Below are 21,369 nucleotides of genomic sequence, written 5' to 3'. Positions count from 1 at the left end.
AGAGTCAGCTGTTTGGCCACAGTCCAGAAAACTTGCTTCAAAGATTATCGTCCGTAAAGGTAATATTTTCTTATAAACTGGTCGTTGTGTTATTCTGAAAGCGCAGCTGTAGCCTACTTCCTTCTGGGAAAAACTCCAGAAGGCGTGTGATGAGTTTCAAACTTTCAACTGAGCATTTACAGTTCTTTGCATATTCACTGATAGATAAGCGACTAGGATAGGACTGGAAGCGGAGCTAGGCCAGTCTGTGCGGTCGTCACTAGTTACCACAGCCACAAAGTCGGCTATTTCTACAGTTTATCGTCTTACAATGTGATGTTAAACCTAACCACACTACTAACGTTATGCCTAACATTAAATTAAGAGCAAAATGCAACAACAATAGCAATTCCAGGATTTTTACGTTATAGACAATTTTGACTTTGTGACTGTGGTAACTGGTGGAAATCACTGTCTGGGCGTTCCAATTGTTCTATGAGTCAATGCGTAATGCGCCATTCAACGAATCACTTTACGGCACACGACCAGACACAAGGGTCGTAACTAGTTCCTCGATCTCGTAACTAGTCACCACAGCCATAAAGTCATAAACACCGCCTATTTCTACAATGTATATTCGTAAAAGACCAAAAATCGAATGTTTTGTTGTCATGGATTTTTACGATTTAGCCCATTTTGACTTTGTGAGAATTTGCTCTAACAAAAATTCTGTTCTCGCGCTTTGTCAAAGGGCTTCCCTGTCCAGAGGTGCACACACATAGATATCCCTGCGCACTATTATTGATCAATGAGACGTCATTGGGGTAGATGGATTGCCATGTATATAAAAAGCAGTCTGCTTTAAGTTCTGTGGGTCTATTGGACATCATGCTACTGGCTGTGCCGCGTAGGCATATGTTTAGCTGTTTAACTAGGCCTATCTTGAAAAGTTGATTCAGCTAATACTTGTTTGTGAGTTAATTTCCATTTTGGGATTTGTACATATAGTTTTATTTTGTATATTCGTCATCCATTTAGTATAATATACATCCTGCACTCAGTCTCCCATCCGTTCACCTCCCTTACCCGTAAGGGTCCGCTATTCTATATTTCATGTTTTGGGGAAATAAGAAAACAGTAGCCTACAGACCTATTTCTTATTTCCCTATATAAGATTTTGTGGTTGGGGAAAATGCTCAAGTTGTTAGGCCTACATAGCAATACATTCCGGGTTAGAAATGGGGAATATGGATTGGAATATTATAACGCTATTATAAACATGTTTGACTTTTCATGTGCGTAATCAGAGCTGATTTTATTCTAGCGTCATACATATCCTTCACTCAGTGACCAACCAAAATGTCCTGCTGTAGGCTATCCCCTCCCCTCCATTTCACGCGTAAATGACTTGAGTGAATGGTAATCGAAACGGCGTTACCTGTATAGCCAGCCTGCTCAGGTATCTATTTTTCTCTGCCCAGGTTGAACGTTTGTGAAGCTGTTTCTCTTTATGACCCTCGACAGAAACGACAATGAATACAATCTGCGTGGTATGAGCAACCCTATGGGCGTCATGAGGAAGAAAGTGACAGACGACAGAGAGCGGCGGAGTCTCATCAGAGCGCCGTCTGAATCGAGCACCAATAACCCTGGCGTTACCGTCACCTCTGCCGCCGGCGAACCGGAGCTGGCCACCGACCAGGATGTCACACCGGTATTCGTGTACGTCTTGGCGTTTTTTTCTGCCCTGGGTGGCTTCCTTTTTGGCTATGACACCGGGGTGGTCTCTGGGGCTATGCTTCTCCTGAAAAAAGAAATGCATTTGACCACTCTATGGCAGGAGTTGTTGGTCTCCAGTACTGTGGGTGCAGCGGCGCTCTCTGCCCTGGCTGGCGGGACTCTGAATGGGCTCTACGGGCGCAGGATCTGCATACTAATGGCCAGCTTCATTTTTACTGCTGGAGGAGTTGTGTTAGGTGCTGCTCCAAACAAGGAGGTTCTTCTTGTCGGAAGGATTACAGTTGGCTTGGGAATAGGTAAGGTTTGTTTATTTAGTTCAAACATTTACTGGACAAGTAGCCTAACAATAACCAAATTGAGAGCCATGACTGACTGACCAGTTTTACATGTATGTGGTTATTTTCCCAAGCCAGGCATATAGGATTTGTTTGGAAGTCTTTACAAACACCTTTGTCTTTGTAAAGTTTACTAAGGGCAGGTAGTGCAGATACACTTTAAGTAAACTCATCCAAAAAGTGAAATGAATTGTGAATAATTTCCTTGCCATAAACACAGACTAAAAACACATATAAAGACCCCCCCCCCCCTTTTAGGGATTGCCTCCATGACGGTTCCTGTTTACCTTGCGGAGGTCTCCCCACCACACCTGAGGGGTCAGCTGGTCACCATTTACACCCTCTTCATCACAGCCGGACAGTTTATTGCCAGTGTTGTGGACGGGGCCTTTACTTACCTGCACCACAACGGCTGGAGGTAAGTCTTATCAGTGATAGGCCCTATTCTATTCTATATTGCCATGGCTACTCAGTAGCTGGTAATCCTAGAACGGGACGCTTCAGTTACAATAGCCTACAGTTCTCGGTTCAGTTATATTTTTGGTTTAGTTAGCTTTGGAAGCTGCTTTGAGGTATCTCTGCTACATGCCTGAAGAAAAAAACACTGCATAATCTTTTGTTTTGCATCCATATTATATAGCAACCACAATATGGACATAACAATCCACTACTATCTATCTACAGTGAATGGAATAGAAACAGGCCATAATGTAATTTCTTAGGCACGGCAACTACTCCGCTTTCAGCCCAAGGAGCGATGAGTATTTTAACACCCCAGTCACTCCAGGGACTTCAGCTTCCGTTTCGACACTTCTCCTTGCATGTGTGGAAGAACGGAAGATGGTTCTAATATCAAAATTCACATTTTATTGGTCACATGCACATATTTAGCAAATGTTATTGCGGGTGTTGCGAAATGCTTGTGTTCCTAGCTCCAACAGTGCAGTAATATCTAACAATTAACATCAATACACACAAATCTAAATGTAAAAGAATGGAATTAAGAAATATATAATTATTAGGATGAGCAATGTTGGTGTGGCATAAACTAAAATACAGTAGGATAGAATACAGTATATACATATTAAATGAGTATGTAAAACATTATTAAAGTGGCCAGTGATTCCATGTCTACGTATATAGGGCAGCAGCCCTAAGGTGCAGGGTTGAGTAAACGGGTGATAGCTGGCTACTGATGGCTATTTAACAGTCTGATGGGCTTGAGATAGAAGCTGTTTTTCAGTCTCTCGCTCCCAGCTTTTATGCACCTGTCCTGACCTCGCCTTCTGGATGATAGTGGTGTGAACAGGCCGTGGCTTGGGTGGTTGATGTCCTTGATGATCTTTTTGTTCTTCCTGTGACATCGGGTGCTGTAGGTGTCCTGGAGGTCAGGCTATGTGCCCCAGTGATGCATTGGGCAGACCGCACCACCCTCTGGAGAGCCCTGCGGTTGCGGGTGGTGCAGTTGCCATACCAGGCGGTGATACAGCCCGACAGGATGCTCTCAATTGTGCATCTGTAAAAGTTTGTGAGGGTCTTAGGGGCCAAGCGGAATTTCTTCAGTCTGAGGTTGAAGAGGTGCTGTTGCGCCTTCTTCACCACACTGTCTGTGTGGGTGGACCATTTCAGATTGTCAGTGATGTGTACGCCGAGGAACTTGAAGCTTTTCACCTTCTCCACTGCGGTCCCGTCGATGTGGATAGGGGCGTGCTCCCTCTGCTCTTTCCTGAAGTCCACGATCAGCTCCTTTGTTTTGTTGACGTTGAGGGAGAGGTTATTTTCCTGGCACCACTCCACCAGGGCCTCCCTGTAGGCTGTCTCATCATTGTTGGTAATAAGGCTTACTACTATTGTGTCATCTGCAAACTTGATGATTGAGTTGCAGGCGTGCGTGGCCACGCAGTCATGGGTGAGCAGGGAGTACAGAAGGGGGCTGAGTACGCACCCTTGTGGGGCCCCTATGTTGAGGATCAGCAAAGCGGAGATGTTGTTTCCTACCTTCACCACCTGGGGGCGGCCCGTCAGAAAGTCCAGGACCCAGTTGCACAGGGCGGGGTTCAGACCCAGCGCCCCGAGCTTAATGATGAGCTTGGACGGTACTAAGGTGTTGAAGGCTAAGCTATAGTCAATGAACAGCATTCTTACATAAGTATTCCTATCCCATCTGGTATGTCCAGATGGGATAGGGCATTGTGCAGTGCGATGGCATTGTCTGTGTATCTAGTGGGGCGTTAAGAAAATTGAAGAGGGTCTAGGCTAGGGTGTCAGGTAAGGTAGAGGTGATATGATCCTTAACTAGCCTCTCAAAGCACTTCATGATGACAGAAGTCATTTAGTTCAGTCATTTAGTCATTTAGTTCAGTTACCTTTGCTATTTTGGGTACAGGAACAATGGTGTACATATTGAAGCAAGTGGGGACAGAAGACTGGGATAGGAAGAGGTTGAATATGTCCGTAAAGACTCCAACCAGCTGGTCTGCGCATGCTCTGAGGACGTGGCTAGGGATGCTGTCTGATATCACCAGATTTGTGTATAAACATGATGCAACTTCCATTGTGTTTTCTGACCTTTACTGGAGACTCTGTAATGGATACATCAGCTCTTAATATTTTGAGTGTAATGATGAAAATATACATTGTTGAGAAATGTAAAAGTCCAGCCAAAATACACACCAAGATGTTCAAACAAAACCATCAGGTTAAACATACCTGCAGTCAACTTGTGCAATACGTTAGGAGATAAAGCAGATCGCGTTCTTCATTTCACCTGTCACATTATTTTTCATTATGAAGCTTATTGGTAGTCCCCAGTCACATGTTGTTTGTTTACAAGCACACAACGATGAGAGACAGGAGCCTCAAATAAATGTTATTCGTCATATTCTTCATAAACAACAGGTTAACAGTGAAATGCTTACTTACAGGCCCTTCTCAACAATGCAGAGAGAAAGTACTAATAGATACATAAGTAATAATAGATACATAATGACTAACAAAAACTTGGCTATATACAAGTTTAGGCTGTTCCATCATGTTTTTGGTTGAACATCTTGGTGTGTATTTTGGCTGGGTTTTCATTTGTCCATTTCTCAAATGTGCCATAATTAGAAACTGGAGGAAGAATTTGGCAGTGGGTAGAGAGAAGAGGCAGTGGGTAGAGAGAAGAGGCAGTGGGTAGAGAGAAGAGGCAGTGGGTAGAGAGAAGCGGCAGTGGGTAGAGAGAAGCGGCAGTGGGTAGAGAGAAGAGGCAGTGGGTAGAGAGAAGAAGAAAATTGGTGTGGATTTTAAATGTGTAAGAAACAACTTGACCTCATCCAGAATTCCTGTTATGTCTTTGACTGTCCTTGTCAACTAAACTATTTTTGAATGTGAATCAGTCTGGGATAAAATACTGGTGTAAGTTTAGGTGCTAGGCTATGATTGGAGCCTGTTCTTGTGTGAAATTAAAATGTTAATTTCCAAAAGTAAACCATCAGAAATTTAAAACAGCTCTGTGGAACTGAATTTGATAATCACCCCCCCCCCGTGTGTGCGTCTCTCTCACTCCCTATCTGTCTCTCTGTTTGTCTGTCTGTAGGTACATGTTGGGTCTGTCCATTGTCCCTGCGGTGCTCCAGTTCTCTGGTTTCCTTTTTCTGCCAGAGAGTCCCCGTTGGCTCCTTCAGAAGGGCCTTACCCAGCAGGCCAGGCAGGTGCTCAGCAGGATCCGTGGGGGTCAGAACATTGAAAAGGAGTATGACAGCATGAGGACCAACATCGAGGATGAGGAGAAGGATGCAGGAGGTGACACATAGAAGTGCACACACACACACATACGTTTACGCATGAATTTCAGACACAGACACACACACTAGCCGTGGCACATCCAGATGATCTGAAACAGCGACCATGACCACCCCTAGACACACAGTACCAGTCAAATGTTTGGACACACCTACTCATTCAAGGGTTTTTCTTTATTTTTACAATTTCCTACATTGTAGAATAATAGTGAAGACATCCAAACTATGAAATAACACATATGAAATCATGTAGTAACCACAAAAGTGTTAATCAAATCAAAATATATTTTCTTTTTGAGATTCTTCCATGTAGTCAACCTTTGCCTTGATGACAGCTTTGCACACTCTTTGCATTCTCTCAACCAGCTTTATCTGGAATGCTTTTCCAAATGTCTTGAAGGAGTTCCCACATATGCTGAGCTCTTGTTAGCTGCTTTTCCTTCACTCTTCAATCCAACTCATCCCAAACCATCTCAATTGGGTTGAGGTCGGGTGATTGTGGAGGCCAGGTCATCTGATGCAGCACTCCATCACTCTCCTTCTTGGTCAAATAGCCATTACATAGACCGGAGGTGTGTTTTAGGTCATTTTCCTGTTGAAAAACAAATGATAGTCCCACTAAGAGAGAACCAGATGGGTTGGCACATCGCTTCAGAATGCTGTGGTAGCCATGCTGGTTAAGTGTGCCTTGAATTCTAAATTGCTCGTGTTTCTTGGCCCAAGTAAGTCTCTTCTTATTATTGGTGTTCTTTAGTAATGGTTTCTTTGCAGCAATTCGACCATGAAGGCCTGATTCATGCAGTCTCCTTTGAACAATTGATGTTGAGATGTGTCTGTTACTTGAACTCTGAAGCATTTATTTGGGCTGTAATCTGATGTGCAGTTAATTGCCATTTCTTGAGTCTGGTAACTCTAATGAACTTATCCTATGCAGCAGAGGTACCTCTCGGTCTTCCTTTCCTGTGCTTTCCTGTGGCGGTCCTCATGAGATCAAGTTTCATCATAGCGCTTGATGGTTTTTGCGACTGCACTTGAAGAAACTTTCAAAGTACTTGAAATTGACTGACCTCCGGATTGACTGACCTTCGTGTTTTAAAGTAATGATGGACTGTCATTTTTCTTTACTTATTTGAGCTGTTCTTGCCATAATATGGACTTGGTCTTTTACCAAATAGGGCTATTTTCTGTATACCACCCCTACCATGTCACAACACAACTGATTGGCTCAAACGCATTAAGAAGAAAATAAATTCCACAAATTAACTTTTAGCAAGGCAAACCTGTTCATTGAAATGGATTCCAGGTGACTACCTCATGAAGCTGGTTGAGAGAATACCAAGAGTGCAAAGCTGTCATCAAGGCAAAGGGTGGCTACTTTAAAGAGTCTCAAATATAAAATATATTTTGATTTATTTAACACTTCTTTGGTTACTACATGACTCCATACGTGTTATTTAATAGTTTTGATGTCTTCACTATTATTCTACAAGGTAGAAAATAGTAAAAATAAAGAAAAACCTTGTAATGTGTCCAAACTTTTGACTGGTACTGTATGTGTGTATATACACTGCTTTAAAAAATAAAGGGAACACTTAAACAACACAATGTAACTCCAAGTCAATCACACTTCTGTGAAATCAAACTGTCCACTTAGGAAGCAACACTGATTGACAATAAATTTCACATGCTGTTGTGCAAATGGAATAGACAAAAGGTGGAAATTATAGGCAATTAGCAAGACACCCCCAATAAAGGAATGGTTCTGCAGGTGGTGACCACAGACCACTTCTCAGTTCCTATGCTTCCTGGCTGATGTTTTGGTCACTTTTGAATGCTGGCGGTGCTTTCACTCTAGTGGTAGCATGAGACGGAGTCTACAACCCACACAAGTGGCTCAGGTAGTGCAGTTCATCCAGGATGGCACATCAATGCGAGCTGTGGCAAAAAGGTTTGCTGTGTCTGTCAGCGTAGTGTCCAGAGCATGGAGGCGCTACCAGGAGACAGGCCAGTACATCAGGAGACGTGGAGGAGGCCGTAGGAGGGCAACAACCCAGCAGCAGGACCGCTACCTCCGCCTTTGTGCAAGGAGGAGCACTACCAGAGCCCTGCAAAATGACCTCCAGCAGGCCACAAATGTGCATGTGTCTGCTCAAACGGTCAGAAACAGACTACATGAGGGTGGTATGAGGGCCCGACGTCCACAGGTGGGGGTTGTGCTTACAGCCCAACACCGTGCAGGACGTTTGGCATTTGCCAGAGAACACCAAGATTGGCAAATTCGCCACTGGCGCCCTGTGCTCTTCACAGATGAAAGCAGGTTCACACTGAGCACATGAGCACATGTGACAGACGTGACAGAGTCTGGAGACGCCGTGGAGAACGTTCTGCTGCCTGCAACATCCTCCAGCATGACCGGTTTGGCGGTGGGTCAGTCATGGTGTGGGGTGGCATTTCTTTGTGGGGCCGCACAGCCCTCCATGTGCTCGCCAGAGGTAGCCTGACTGCCATTAGGTACCGAGATGAGATCCTCAGACCCCTTGTGAGACCATATGCTGACACATGCACATTTGTGGCCTGCTGGAGGTCATTTTGCAGGGCTCTGGTAGTGCTCCTCCTTGCACAAAGGCGGAGGTAGCGGTCCTGCTGCTGGGTTGTTGCCCTCCTACGGCCTCCTCCACGTCTCCTGATGTACTGGCCTGTCTCCTGGTAGCGCCTCCATGCTCTGGACACTACGCTGACAGACACAGCAAACCTTTTTGCCACAGCTCGCATTGATGTGCCATCCTGGATGAACTGCACTACCTGAGCCACTTGTGTGGGTTGTAGACTCCGTCTCATGCTACCACTAGAGTGAAAGCACCGCCAGCATTCAAAAGTGACCAAAACATCAGCCAGGAAGCATAGGAACTGAGAAGTGGTCTGTGGTCACCACCTGCAGAACCATTCCTTTATTGGGGGTGTCTTGCTAATTGCCTATAATTTCCACCTTTTGTCTATTCCATTTGCACAACAGCATGTGAAATTTATTGTCAATCAGTGTTGCTTCCTAAGTGGACAGTTTGATTTCACAGAAGTGTGATTGACTTGGAGTTACATTGTGTTGTTTAAGTGTTCCCTTTATTTTTTTGAGCAGTGTATATATATAAGGAAGAGAAGTTTGAGGAGTGAGGGTGTTCACTTTATTTTACAGTACAAGGGGAGGGTCATGTGAAAAATGTTTGAACTTTGGGGAGGGGGGTGCAGTTTTCATAATGACACCTTGAGTTGGACCAGACCCTCCCCCCAGTAAATGTTGATTTGTTCCTAAGGTTGCATTTACACAGGCAGCCCAGTTGTAAATCTTTTTTCCGCAATTTATTCTTTTGACCAATCACATCAGATCTTTTTCAGTGCTGATCTGATTGGTCAAAAGAGTGAGAGCCTAAGCCTCTCAATCTGTGTTCTAGGTTCAGAGGCAACTCTTTGTTTTTCTTTGGCTGCCTTTACACATGCAGCCCGATTCTGATCTTTGTTTCACTGATTGGTATTTCAGATCAGCTCTGAAAAATATCTGATGTGAAAAGATCTAATTTGATTAGTGGAAAAAATATCAGAATTTGGCTGCCTGTGTAAACGTAGCCTTTGTTGTTTCAGTTAATTTGATTCTTGAAGCATTTCACATCAGTTTTATGCACATAACTTAGGCTGCATTTACACAGGCAGCCCAATTATGGTCTTTTTTCCACTAATTGGTCTTTTGACCAATCACATCAGGTCAAAAGACCAATTAGTGGATAAAGATCAGAATTTAGCTGCCTGTGTAAATGCAGCCATAGAACACACAGATTTCTCAAATAGGTCTCACCAATTGGGCCTTTCTCCAATTTAGCAGGTTAATTAATCATATAATGCATTCTGTTGGAAACTAAAACATTTGGTGCTAAAATGTATAATGCATGCAACTTTTTTTAAATGTTCATAAAAGTGTTACCAAATTTCCCTCTGTCCACCAGGTGGCCTAGTATTGTGGCGTATGCTGACTCGCCCTCCCACACGCAGAGCCCTGACCGTAGGCTGCGGCCTGCAGATGTTCCAACAGCTCTCTGGGATCAACACTGTCATGTAGGTGTTTTCCTTCATCAGAAATCATTGTGTTTATCTATGGCCGCATCTCATTAGTCTAAAGTGGTCTCATCGTCCTGTCTACCTGCCAGTCAGTCTCTTCCCTACTGTATGCTTCACAGGAGGTTGGTGACACCTTAATTGGGGAGGATGGGCTCGTGGTAATGGCTGAAGTAGAATGGTATCAAATACATCAAACACGTGGTTTCCAGGTGTTTGATGCCATTCCATTTGCTCCGTTCCGACCATTATTATGAGCCGTCCTCCCCTCAGCAGCCTCCTATGGTCTGCTTATCCTCCGTGTTCATGCCTTCTCCTTCTGTTGTCCCTATCAGGTACTACAGCGCCACCATCCTACAGATGGCGGGGGTGAGGGACGACAAGCAGGCCATCTGGTTGGCTTCCGCCACCGCCGCCACCAACTTCCTGTTCACCCTGGTGGGGGTGTGGCTTGTGGAAAGAGTCGGACGCAGGAAGCTTACGCTGGGAAGCTTAATAGGTGTGTGTATGTGTGTGTGGATATTCACATTTTATCCCAAGAGGCAGTTAGATATGGTTCTTAATAAGCTTGGGCTCCTGAGTGGCGCAGTGATCTAAGGCACTGCATCTCAGTGCTAGAGGCGTCACTACAGACCCTGGTTCAATTCTAGGCTGTATCACAACAGGCTGTGATTGGGAGTTCCTAAGGGGGTGCACAATTGGCCCAGCGTCGTTAGGGTTTGGCCGGCGTAGGCCGTCATTGTAAATAAGAATTTGTTCTTATCTGACTTGCCGAGTTAAATATAGGTTAAATAAATACAAATGTAAATATTCAGATTGTCATACCTTGATTTTGCAAGAAGCTAACCACTTAGCTAGCTAGATAACTAGCTATTAAGTTAGCAAACCAAATGCACAACTGCAGAGCATTTAGCATATTTTAAACAGTTAACTTAACAGTTATAAGATATCTAGCTGGCAAACATTTAGTTGTGAAATCCATACTGTAACTAGATCACCTGGCACATGCTGCAGTGACTGACTTACAAAAATTCCTAGTTATATGTACATATCTACGTCAATTACCTCATACCCTGCACATCGAGTTATCATTACTCATTGTGTATCTATTATTATTTTTATTACGTGTTTTACTTTTCTATTATTTCTTTATCTCTGCATTGTTGGGAAGGGCCTGTAAGTAAGCATTTCACTGTTAGTCCACACCTGTTGTTTACGAAACGTGACAAATAAAATTGAATCGTTGTGTGCTTGTAAATGTGAGTGGGGACTACCGGTAAGCTTCATAATGACAGGTGAAATGAAGAACGCAATTTGCTTTATCGCCTAACGTATTGCACAAGTTGACTGCTGGTATTTACTTAAAAAGTAGCTACAAATATTCAAATGTATTAAAAAAAACTTAAAAGAAATAGTTTCAACTGTATTGACGGTATTGAAAAACCATCCCGTGGAAATGTCCGAATACCCCGGCGTACGGTATACCGCCTAGTTTTTTACCTAAAATGAAGAAATGTGCTTTGCATTAAGTCAGAAGACTTCTTCATTTCTCTGTCTTCTAGGTACTGCTTTGAGTCTGACGGTCTTGGCTATAGGGTTCCTGTTATCAGCCCAGCACTCCCCTGCAGTCACTCTCCACCCCACTGACACCTCTCTCAACTCCACCTCCTGCACACTATATGGGTGAGACTGGGTATGACTTGTATTACCTAATACTGTATAAGGATTGAGATTTTTTTTCCTGTCCCCACCACAATAGAGTGAAGGGTGTCACACTGTTAACTGTCCCCAGGTCCTGTGAGCCCTGCATGTTGGATCCTGGCTGTGGGTTCTGTTACCGTGAGAACGGTTCCACTGTATACGACTCTTCCTGCATACCTGTCAACCAAACATCGACCGATGAAGCCGCCTGGGGCAGGTTAGGGATTTGTGTGTGTGTTTGTGTGTGTGTGTGGGGGACTCTGTTACTTCTTGCCTGTCTGTCAGTCTGTCTGTCTCTGAAGCCGGAGATGGCTTTATTTCTGCTGTATCTGAGTTCTGTTTAGCCACATGTGTTTGTCTCTGTACAGGTGTTCCAATCTGAGCCAGGTCAGTGATGGGTCTCTCTGGGCCTATAACTACTGCCCCACTTCCTACTCCTGGATAGTGCTGCTTGGGCTCATCCTCTACCTGGCTTTCTTTGCTCCAGGTGAGAACAACACCCTTTCTCCCTCCCTCCCTCCCTCCCTGACACACACACACAAACACAAACAAAGGTCAAAAAGTTGTATATTTTCCCACCTGGAGTGTTTCATACCAGTTTGAAGTGTTCTTCATAGTACAGTATATATTGCTTACAGTTTTTTAAATATATATCTCATGGTCTATAACTCTTTTTTGTCTGTGTCCTCATCTCTATCCGTGCCTGTCTGTGTGTCTGTGCTGTAGGTATGGGGCCCATGCCGTGGACAGTGAACAGTGAGATTTACCCTCTGTGGGCCAGGAGCACTGGGAACGCCTGTTCAGCCGGAGTCAACTGGATCTGTAACGTCCTGGTGTCACTCACCTTCCTCCACGTCGCTGAGTACCTCACCTACTATGGTGCTGCTCATCTACATAGATACTGTCTAATTGTGATGGGTGTTAAAAAGCTATAACTAAGAACCTACTGTCTGCCTGAATGATAAACTGACTGATGATTTGAATGACTGCCTGACTGAACTGGATTAGGGGTTGGACATGCATAGTTCACTACACAAAATGTTTCAACCTCTTCTCTTCTCCTTCAAGCTAACTGGTGTCTCCATCTCCCTCCAGGTGCGTTCTTCCTCTACTCAGGCCTTACTGTGCTGGGGCTGCTGTTTGTGCTGGGCTGTCTGCCAGAGACCCAGGGCCGCAGGCTGGAGGAGATGGAGGCCCTGTTCTCCGGAAACCTCTGCTCCTGCAGTGCGTCTGACGGGGATGGGGACAGATCCAGAAACATCCTGTACAACAGGGTAAAAGGGAGCGACATCCTCTCAGACAATGATGCCTCGGACATGGAGTAGACGTGGCAGGTCAAGGAACCTCTCTCTCTCACACCTTCATGTCCTTTGGTTGGTGGACTTACAGGCAGTGGTGTTAAACTCACTTGATGACTGGGCCTTTAGCATATAGCAGCTCTCCTAACTGGCTGGTGGACGAGACTTCAACTTTCCTGACTGGCTGGTGGACGAGACTTCAACTCTCATAACTGGCTGGTGGACGAGACTTCAACTCTCATAACTGGCTGGTGGACGAGACTTCAACTCTCCTAACTGGCTGGTGGACGAGACTTCAACTCTCATAACTGGCTGGTGGACGAGACTTCAACTCTCCTAACTGGCTGGTGGACGAGACTTCAACTCTCCTAACTGGCTGGTGGACGAGACTTCAACTCTCCTAACTGGCTGGTGGACGAGACTTCAACTCTCCTAACTGGCTGGTGGATGAGACTTCAACTATCCTAACAACATAGCATTTGATTTACTGTAGCTGTGGATGTCTATGGTGGAGTTGAAATACTTAATTTCGTGTATTGTTAACTAAAATTTATGTTTTGTAATTTTCTATCCCCATAGAGAGTTCAGCCAAGTGCACTATGGAGTTAAAGCGTAGTAATATATATATATATATATATATATATATATATGTATATCAAAGCAGTAAACACCACTGGAATATAATATTACTATTATAATAGTATAGTAGTGTATTCATTTCCAATGCTTATAAAGTCCCACAAATGTGTAGTAATATTGCATTTGTTTCTGTCCTTGGATTTTGTCATTTCTTTAGCTCCAGTAGTAGTAAGGTGGTGCTATCTGGAGCTGTGTGGCTTCTCAGCCAGGACCAATGTTTTTAAATTTTTTATTGGCACACTAGCCTTAATTTGTTTGAATATTTTGATGACATTACAATATTTATTAATCCTTTGCTACAGATTGCACATTGATAAACCTAATGAAATTAACCTTTCCTTTCAGAAGTTTTGGGCTTCTTTTTTTGCCTTGCATTCAAATCAATCAAAAGCGCACATGATTAAATGCAGTCCTGTGGTGTTCCACGTGCTTGTTTTGGTGGATTATCATGTCTGCTTGTCTTGGTGGATTATTATGTCTGCTTGTCTTGGTGGATTATTATGTCTGCTTGTTTTGGTGGATTATTATGTCTGCTTGTCTTGGTGGATTATTATGTCTGCTTGTCTTGGTGGATTATTATGTCTGCTTGTCTTGGTGGATTATAATGTCTGCTTGTCTTGGTGGATTATTATGTCTTGGTGGATTATTATGTCTGCTTGTCTTGGTGGATTATTATGTCTGCTTGTCTTGGTGGATTATAATGTCTGCTTGTCTTGGTGGATTATTATGTCTGCTTGTCTTGGTGGATTATTATGTCTGCTTGTCTTGGTGGATTATTATGTCTGCTTGTCTTGGTGGATTATTATGTCTGCTTGTTTTGGTGGATTATTATGTCTGCTTGTTTTGGTGGATTATTATGTCTGCTTGTTTTGGTGGATTATTATGTCTGCTTGTTTTGGTGGATTATTATGTCTGCTTGTCTTGGTGGATTATAATGTCTGCTTGTCTTGGTGGATTATTATGTCTGCTTGTCTTGGTGGATTATTATGTCTGCTTGTCTTGGTGGATTATTATGTCTGCTTGTCTTGGTGGATTATTATGTCTGCTTGTTTTGGTGGATTATTATGTCTGCTTGTTTTGGTGGATTATTATGTCTGCTTGTTTTGGTGGATTATTATGTCTGCTTGTTTTGGTGGATTATTATGTCTGCTTGTTTTGGTGGATTATTATGTCTGCTTGTTTTGGTGGATTATTATGTCTGCTTGTTTTGGTGGATTATTATGTCTGCTTGTCTTGGTGGATTATTATGTCTCGGTGGATTATTATGTCTGCTTGTCTTGGTGGATTATTATGTCTGCTTGTCTTGGTGGATTATTATGTCTGCTTGTCTTGGTGGATTATTATATCTGCTTGTCTTGGTGGATTATTATGTCTTGGTGGATTCATACCTACTGTACTTATACAAATGAAAGCCTCATGCATTTTTTGTAGGTTGGCATGGCAAGTGTTTCCCAGTCAAATTGAATAGTTACTGTTGACAATTTTACAAGTACGCTACTGACTCAAGAGGACCATGTTTTTGAGAAAGTGAAATATTCTGTAGTTAATGCACTTTCATTTAAAGGGAGATCATTTTTTTTAACTGGGCAAGTCAGTTAACAACAAATTCTTATTTTCACTGACGGCCTAGGAACAGTGGGTTAACTGCCTTGTTCAGGGGTAGATGGACAGATGTTTACCTTGTCAGCTCAGGGATTTGATCTAGCAACCTTTTGGTTACTAGTCCAATGCTCTAACCACTAGGCTACCTGCTTTGTGAATAAAGCAAATTAGAAGCATTGCTGTATATAATTCATTTACGCTGTGAAATTGTTGATAGATACGGTTTGTTGGTCGAAAAAAAACTTTTTTTTCCCCTACCTTCAGCATTTTTCCCAGCACCATGTTCGTTCAGTAGTTTACAGTATTTCCACATACTTGACATTGTGTGCTCTGTTCAAGCTCTACAGTGGGTTGTGTTGACTGATAGGTGCATCCTTGGTGATAGTCAGACCAGCTCCTGAGTGGTGCAGCTGTCTAAGGCACTGCATCTCACTGCAAGAGGTGTCACTATAGTACCTGGTTCGAATCCAGGCTGTATCACATCTGGCTGTGATTGGAGTCCCATAGGGCGGCGCACAATTGGCCGGAGTAGGTCGTCATTGTAAATAAGAATTTGTTATTAACTGATTTGCCTAGTTAAATAAAAGGTACATTAAAAAAACTATATATATAATTGTTGTGAGAGGACTGTAACCAGACACTACTAGGCTGTCATTGTAAATAAGAATTTGTTCTTAACTGACTTGCCTAGTTAAATAAAAGGTTAATTAAAAATATATATAATAAATTGTTGTGAGAGGACTGTAACCAGACACTGCTGCTTCTGGCCTGGGGACTGGAGGAAAGGGGGTGAGGTTCATAGGGTGTGGAGATTAAGGCTGGTAGACCTCAACAATAAAAGGACTTACCAGGGTGGGGTTAATTGGTATTGATTTCAAATGTATTTAACACAACATCCTAAGTACTCTAATATCTAACAGTAACAACTGTTGTTCTCCCCCCAAGGAGATAAATATATTGTTAGGGTTAGGGCACATGAAGTGCCTTAGGCGTAGGCACTGCATCTCAGCGTCACTACAGACCCTGGTTCGATCCTGGGCTGTATTACAACTGGCCGTGATTGGGAGTCCCATATGGCGGCGCACAATTGGCCCAGCGTCGTCCGGGTTTGTAAAAAATAATTAGTTCATAACTGACTTGCCTAATTAAATCAAGGTTAAATAAAAATAAATAAAAGAGCACTAGATGATTCACAGGTCATATAGGCAAAATAGCCTACTTAAAAAGGTTATTAAATGGGTATTTACATCTGGTAGTAATACCAGATGATTGCATGGGGGCGCTGTTTAACCTGAGTGACATTGTTACAAAAATATCATGTATCATGTAGTAACAGCAAAATATCATGTAGTAATTCAGAGTGTATGACACTGAAAAGTCATGGTCACATTGAATCCTCAGCTACAACAAGAAAGCCACAAGCATCTCACGGGCTAGAGGAAAATTAAAGGGCACTGATTTGATGACAACAAAGAGTTCCGTATAGATGGAGCCTACCAACTGCTGTGTCTCAACTGTGTGTGTAAGTGTGTTGGGGAAAAACGAATTATTTTCAAACCAAATGGTAAAATAAATGTGTATTAAATTGTTTTACTCTATGATGTAGTAGGCTAGTAGTCTTATTAGTTGTTCATGATCTTTCAGTTAGATTTTGATGATCTGACTGATAACAAGCAGTATCATGGTCCTCATTGAAAGCATACTATTATTTTGACAGGATGGTATTCAAAGAGTACACGTGGCATGACGTCACTCACTCACTACATTTCTTCTAAAAGTCTAAATTGGAGTTGACCTCCATGCGCATTGTGATGTCAACACTCAACCTTCACAGACAGCGCACCGAGAAGAAGGCGTGGCTTGGTGACGCATTGCGGCTCGAGCAGGCTAGGTGTGTGCATTGTGCGGGAGGCGTGTGTCCCTCTCCCAACCAAAGAGCAAGGAGCGAAAGCGACTGGACCACGCAACAGCCTCGCCGCTCCAAACAGAATGTCGTCAAGGAATGTATTCTAGCTGGAAATGCAAAGGAGCACCGACCAGTCGCAGTATTTTATTTAAAATCTCTAGACCCATAATAATCTGAAATATGGCTGAAGTGAAGTCGAGGTGAGTTGCGCTGTTGCTCAGACAACTTGCTGTTGGGTGGTGCGCACTCCACTCTCCGCCTCTCGCCAGCCAGCCTGTCGGATGAAAAGAAAACGGATAGATCCCGTTCTTTTTTGTTCTTCTATCAATCGATAGTCATTGGACTGTGGAATCATGTCGATGGGACAGGACGAAAACTCAGTCCGGGTGGCTTTGAGGTAAGTCTTCAAGGCGTACATTTAATTGCTTTACTTTGCATAACTGTCGGCACAATTACATATTTGGGAGGTAGCCTACCTGTCACCGCCAGCCCAGCAGAATGCATGACCCGATAAAGGAGATGTAGGAGCTTCATTTTAGGCCTTGCATCATCTGTTGACACAGTGCCACTCTAGGCGCTTTATGATTTCATAGTAGGCTAACATCAAAGACTAGATCAGAAACTCTGTGCATACAGAGTAGCCAACAGTTACATCTTTTTCTGTAAAATGTGTTTCCGTATGATGGTCTTTGAGGACGCACAATATGAATTTAGGAATTTGCAGTTGATAGTTTACATAAAGCACCATATAGGGCTAGGCTATTGTGTCGCGTGTCACAGAAGTGCTAAAGAAATGTGATCGCCTACATTGTCTCCATGCATGACGCAGCATTATCACACGCCCAAAGAAAAAAACTGAAAGGTGCACATATGGCAGGTGTCTTCGCATGCCACTTGTCTCTCCCACCGGCCTAGGAATGGATGGTACAGTATCAGGCTTGTTTTGTAACGATTGAACGGTTGGCAAGACAGATCTGGCCTTTATAGCTCATTGGCCGTGTGCCGGAGTCTCGGGCATCCTTTCAAAGAAGACATTTGAGCCACAGTTGATCGATGAAAGGAGCGCTTTACTGACAGGCTTCAAGGAAGACAGCCAACAGTTTAATACCCAAAAAGCTCTAACCGTTTCTGGTTAATTGAGTCTTTGTTTACAGTTAAGAATACATTGCAATGGCCTTCTTTAGCTCAGAAGCCTACAGAAAGAGTGAACAGTAGCCATTATTTTGTTCATACTTTACAATTGGCTCATTCATCCCCCTCCTCTCCCCTGTAACTATTCCCCAGGTCGTTGCTGCAAATGAGAACGTGTTCTCAGTCAACTTACCTGGTAAAATAACGGTAAAATAAAATAAAAAATAAATAAAAATACTTAAGGCTATAAAATGTGTTAATCATAGGACCCTAAAATATTTAGTTAATTCCTTAGACAGGCTTATGTATTTTCCACATGAAGACAGTTGAATGAATGTCATCCACAGTCTAATGTTATTTGCAGAATAAGGCTGCTCCTTGCTAGGAGGAGACATGCTGAGGTCAGGTGGCACACTGACAGATGTCTCTAATGGCACAATGGGACAGTTGGCAGTTGGCACACATGCAGTACTAGCCTGCCTTTCACTTTGTGTGTCTGTCTCTCTCTGTCTCCATCTCTCCCTCTCCGTCAGTCTCACACACAGACACACACCGACACCCAGTAGACCGTCTAACTAATTCAGTGTGAATATTGTGATGTTCTCTGTTAGATTAGTGTTGTATAATAATGTCTGACACAAGCAGCTGACTGTTATGTCAGCTCTATGGTACTTCATGTCCACGGTCCCCATAGTAACAATCCTTCTGGAATAACTGAGACTCTTGACCCAGTCTCCAATCTCTGAGTTCTCATCGTGTGTGTGTGTGTGTGTGCGTGCTTGTGAGAGAGAGGGAGAGTGACCATATTCTTGGCCCAGTCTCCTATTATTGTTTATATCTGTATTTTCAGATATGTTTTTGATTGAACAGATAATGGAAGAGGGATTGAATGGAAAGCTAGGAGGGAAGGTTGTCAAAGGGCAGAGGGACGGAGTTCAACCCATTCCAATACGGCCATGCAATGCATGTGTGCTTCGGAGTGGTGGCACTAAACGCTAGGCCACGTAAGCCACATCAGTCTCCTATTTTGCAAGACTTTGCCCTCCCATGGTGCCGGCCAGAGGGTCCATAGCTAATACTGAAAAGTAGTCTTCTCATTAGCAAATGGCCCATACTGAGGGGGTTGTCTCCAGTCCAAACTAGTCTAACTTTCTAGTTGGCTTCCCCAAGGCTGTTGACATGCGGCTAACATACTCCCCTTGACCTGGGGTCAACACGTGTGTTCCCAATCCAGTGGCAAGCCTATACATTGTATAAGCCAACCGTGTGTGTGTGTGTGTGTGTGTGTGCATAGAGGGGAGAGTGATACAGGACACATTTCTGACTGTTTTCTCAGTGGTTTGTACAGTAAAGGCTGTATTAGTACAATACTCTACAGAACAGCACTTCCTGACAGTTATTAATGTTTGTAATGAGAGGAGGAGTTGAGGTAAAGAGGTACTTGTTGAACCAGACAGATAAGGTTATTATTTCAATGCAAGCTACTTAAACTACACATAATGGGAGAGGCCCTTCAGTCAAGTCAAGGTGGTATGAGATGTTTGTCTACAGTACTGACTTTTTAATGTGTGTGTGTGTGCTCAAGCATGTGTGTGTAAGCGTGTGTACGCGCTTGTTTCACTCACAGGGTTTGCACAAGGTGCTTGAGGTGCTTAAAGTACTTGAATTTGGCACTCTGAAATTGAAGTACTGGAGTACCTTGAAAATCAGACATTTTCTCAAGTTGGTACTTGAAAATTACTTGAATTCAAATGAGAGGAGAACAGACAATTCTCAAATATGTTAATATGAAAAATATTAGAAAAATGTATTGGTCTTGCAAATTAATTTCCAGGCAGACTACCGAGTTTTATTTCCTCACATGTTTGGCGCTCTGGTTGCCAGACGAGCTCACTCATTCCACCCACACTGCCATTCAGCCAGGCAGGTACAGAACTGACTGATTAGGCGACGCCAAACGTCACATTGATAGCTAAAATGCCGGGAAAATGTAGATACAATCCTGCCTGGCAGGATATTGATGTTTATGAATGTGTTTTGCCAGACCCAAACAGGGATGTAGTGGAGGGTAAAATCTGTTTACGCACCGTTTTAATTTAGTTAATTATCATTTGCACACTTATTATTGCGTTCCCAGCGTTGATCAATGCTCAGAAGGCTTCTTGATCTGAGTTCTAATAGCGTCTACTTCTGAATGAGTGGAATCATGAATGATTCATGTATGCTCCTTATGTTCGCTTGCTCCCTCATATTTGCCTTGTTAGCAGCAATTTAATTCACCACCACGACATAGGCCGAGAGGTGAAACAAACTACCTCAGCCCAGACCTATAGTGGCAAGGTCAGAGAGACTAAGGCTGACAGTGCGATTTTCATTTTTTTATAAATTTTTATCCCTCAACTCCTGCCATTTCAACAGACATCACACAAACAAACAAAAAACTGACTGTCAGAGAATGAGTGTACAACTGGTAAATAGTTGCTGATATTTCAGTTAGATGTCTAGCTAGATAGGTAGCTCGAGCTCTGGCTGTTAGCCAGGTAGCCAGCTATAACTAGCTAGCTGGCTAGAAGGATGAAGTTAGAAGCTAATGTTGAACAGAGCCTGATCTCAGCAAGAGCAGTTGACTGAAATTAAGCTAGCTAGAATCAAAAGATGGGCTACTATAAGTTCTCATAACAAAATAGCTTTTCTTTACAGAGAATAGTGAGACCGACAGGGAGAGAGATTAGTGGTTCCCAAAATGTAAATAGGGTCCCTTGAGCTAATCTGTAATCTTATCAAACACATTCATAACTTCTTTCTCTTAAAATGCTTTTAGAAAACAGCTATTTAGATTCAACAAAGGGCCTTTTACACTGTTAGAATTAACTTTCATGTTATTATGTTTTGGGAAATCCCGTGGGACCTAAAATTTTGTGAAATATAAAGGCAATTGAAATGTAAAGAAATGTAATATTATTAGCATGTACACTTAAACACAAATATAAACGCAACATGCAACAATTTCAAAGATCTTGTGGCGAATAGGGACTATTACAAATTGATGGGCCTTAAATGAGTATTAGTGAGTATTAGTGCTGGAATAAGTACTTGAAAGTCCTTGAGTCTGTACAAACCCTGCACTCATCTGTAGGACTGGTTTTGACTACCAG

General features: G+C 43.0%; 2 protein-coding genes across 7 annotated transcripts in view; both read left to right on the top strand.

Annotated features, from left to right (window-relative positions):
* The first annotated feature begins 1,341 nt into the window (after positions 1–1,341).
* Positions 1,342–13,922, top strand: LOC139584340 (proton myo-inositol cotransporter-like). Its single transcript, XM_071416056.1, has 10 exons — positions 1,342–2,015; positions 2,313–2,472; positions 5,632–5,837; positions 9,829–9,937; positions 10,273–10,436; positions 11,500–11,620; positions 11,730–11,855; positions 12,007–12,125; positions 12,365–12,517; positions 12,734–13,922. Exons 1-10 carry the CDS (start codon positions 1,490–1,492, stop codon positions 12,961–12,963), a joined length of 1,914 nt encoding a protein of 637 aa, XP_071272157.1. The 5' UTR covers positions 1,342–1,489; the 3' UTR covers positions 12,964–13,922.
* Positions 13,923–17,053: 3,131 nt separating this feature from the next.
* kif21a (kinesin family member 21A) overlaps positions 17,054–21,369 on the top strand; it is a 63,173-nt gene continuing 58,857 nt past the window's right edge. For 4 of the 6 annotated variants that reach the window (XM_071416044.1, XM_071416045.1, XM_071416042.1 and 1 more), the window contains exon 1: positions 17,055–17,480. In XM_071416044.1, the coding sequence (XP_071272145.1) occupies positions 17,437–17,480 (44 nt within the window). In that variant the 5' untranslated portion in view covers positions 17,055–17,436. Of the gene's footprint in view, positions 17,481–21,369 lie in introns of all 6 variants that reach the window. The other 2 variants (XM_071416041.1, XM_071416040.1) reach the window with 1 other exon arrangement.

The sequence above is a fragment of the Salvelinus alpinus genome, chromosome 9 (assembly GCF_045679555.1).
Source record: "Salvelinus alpinus chromosome 9, SLU_Salpinus.1, whole genome shotgun sequence".
In the NCBI taxonomy this organism is placed as follows: domain Eukaryota; kingdom Metazoa; phylum Chordata; class Actinopteri; order Salmoniformes; family Salmonidae; genus Salvelinus; species Salvelinus alpinus.
This window is presented reverse-complemented; position numbering and strand designations above follow the sequence as displayed.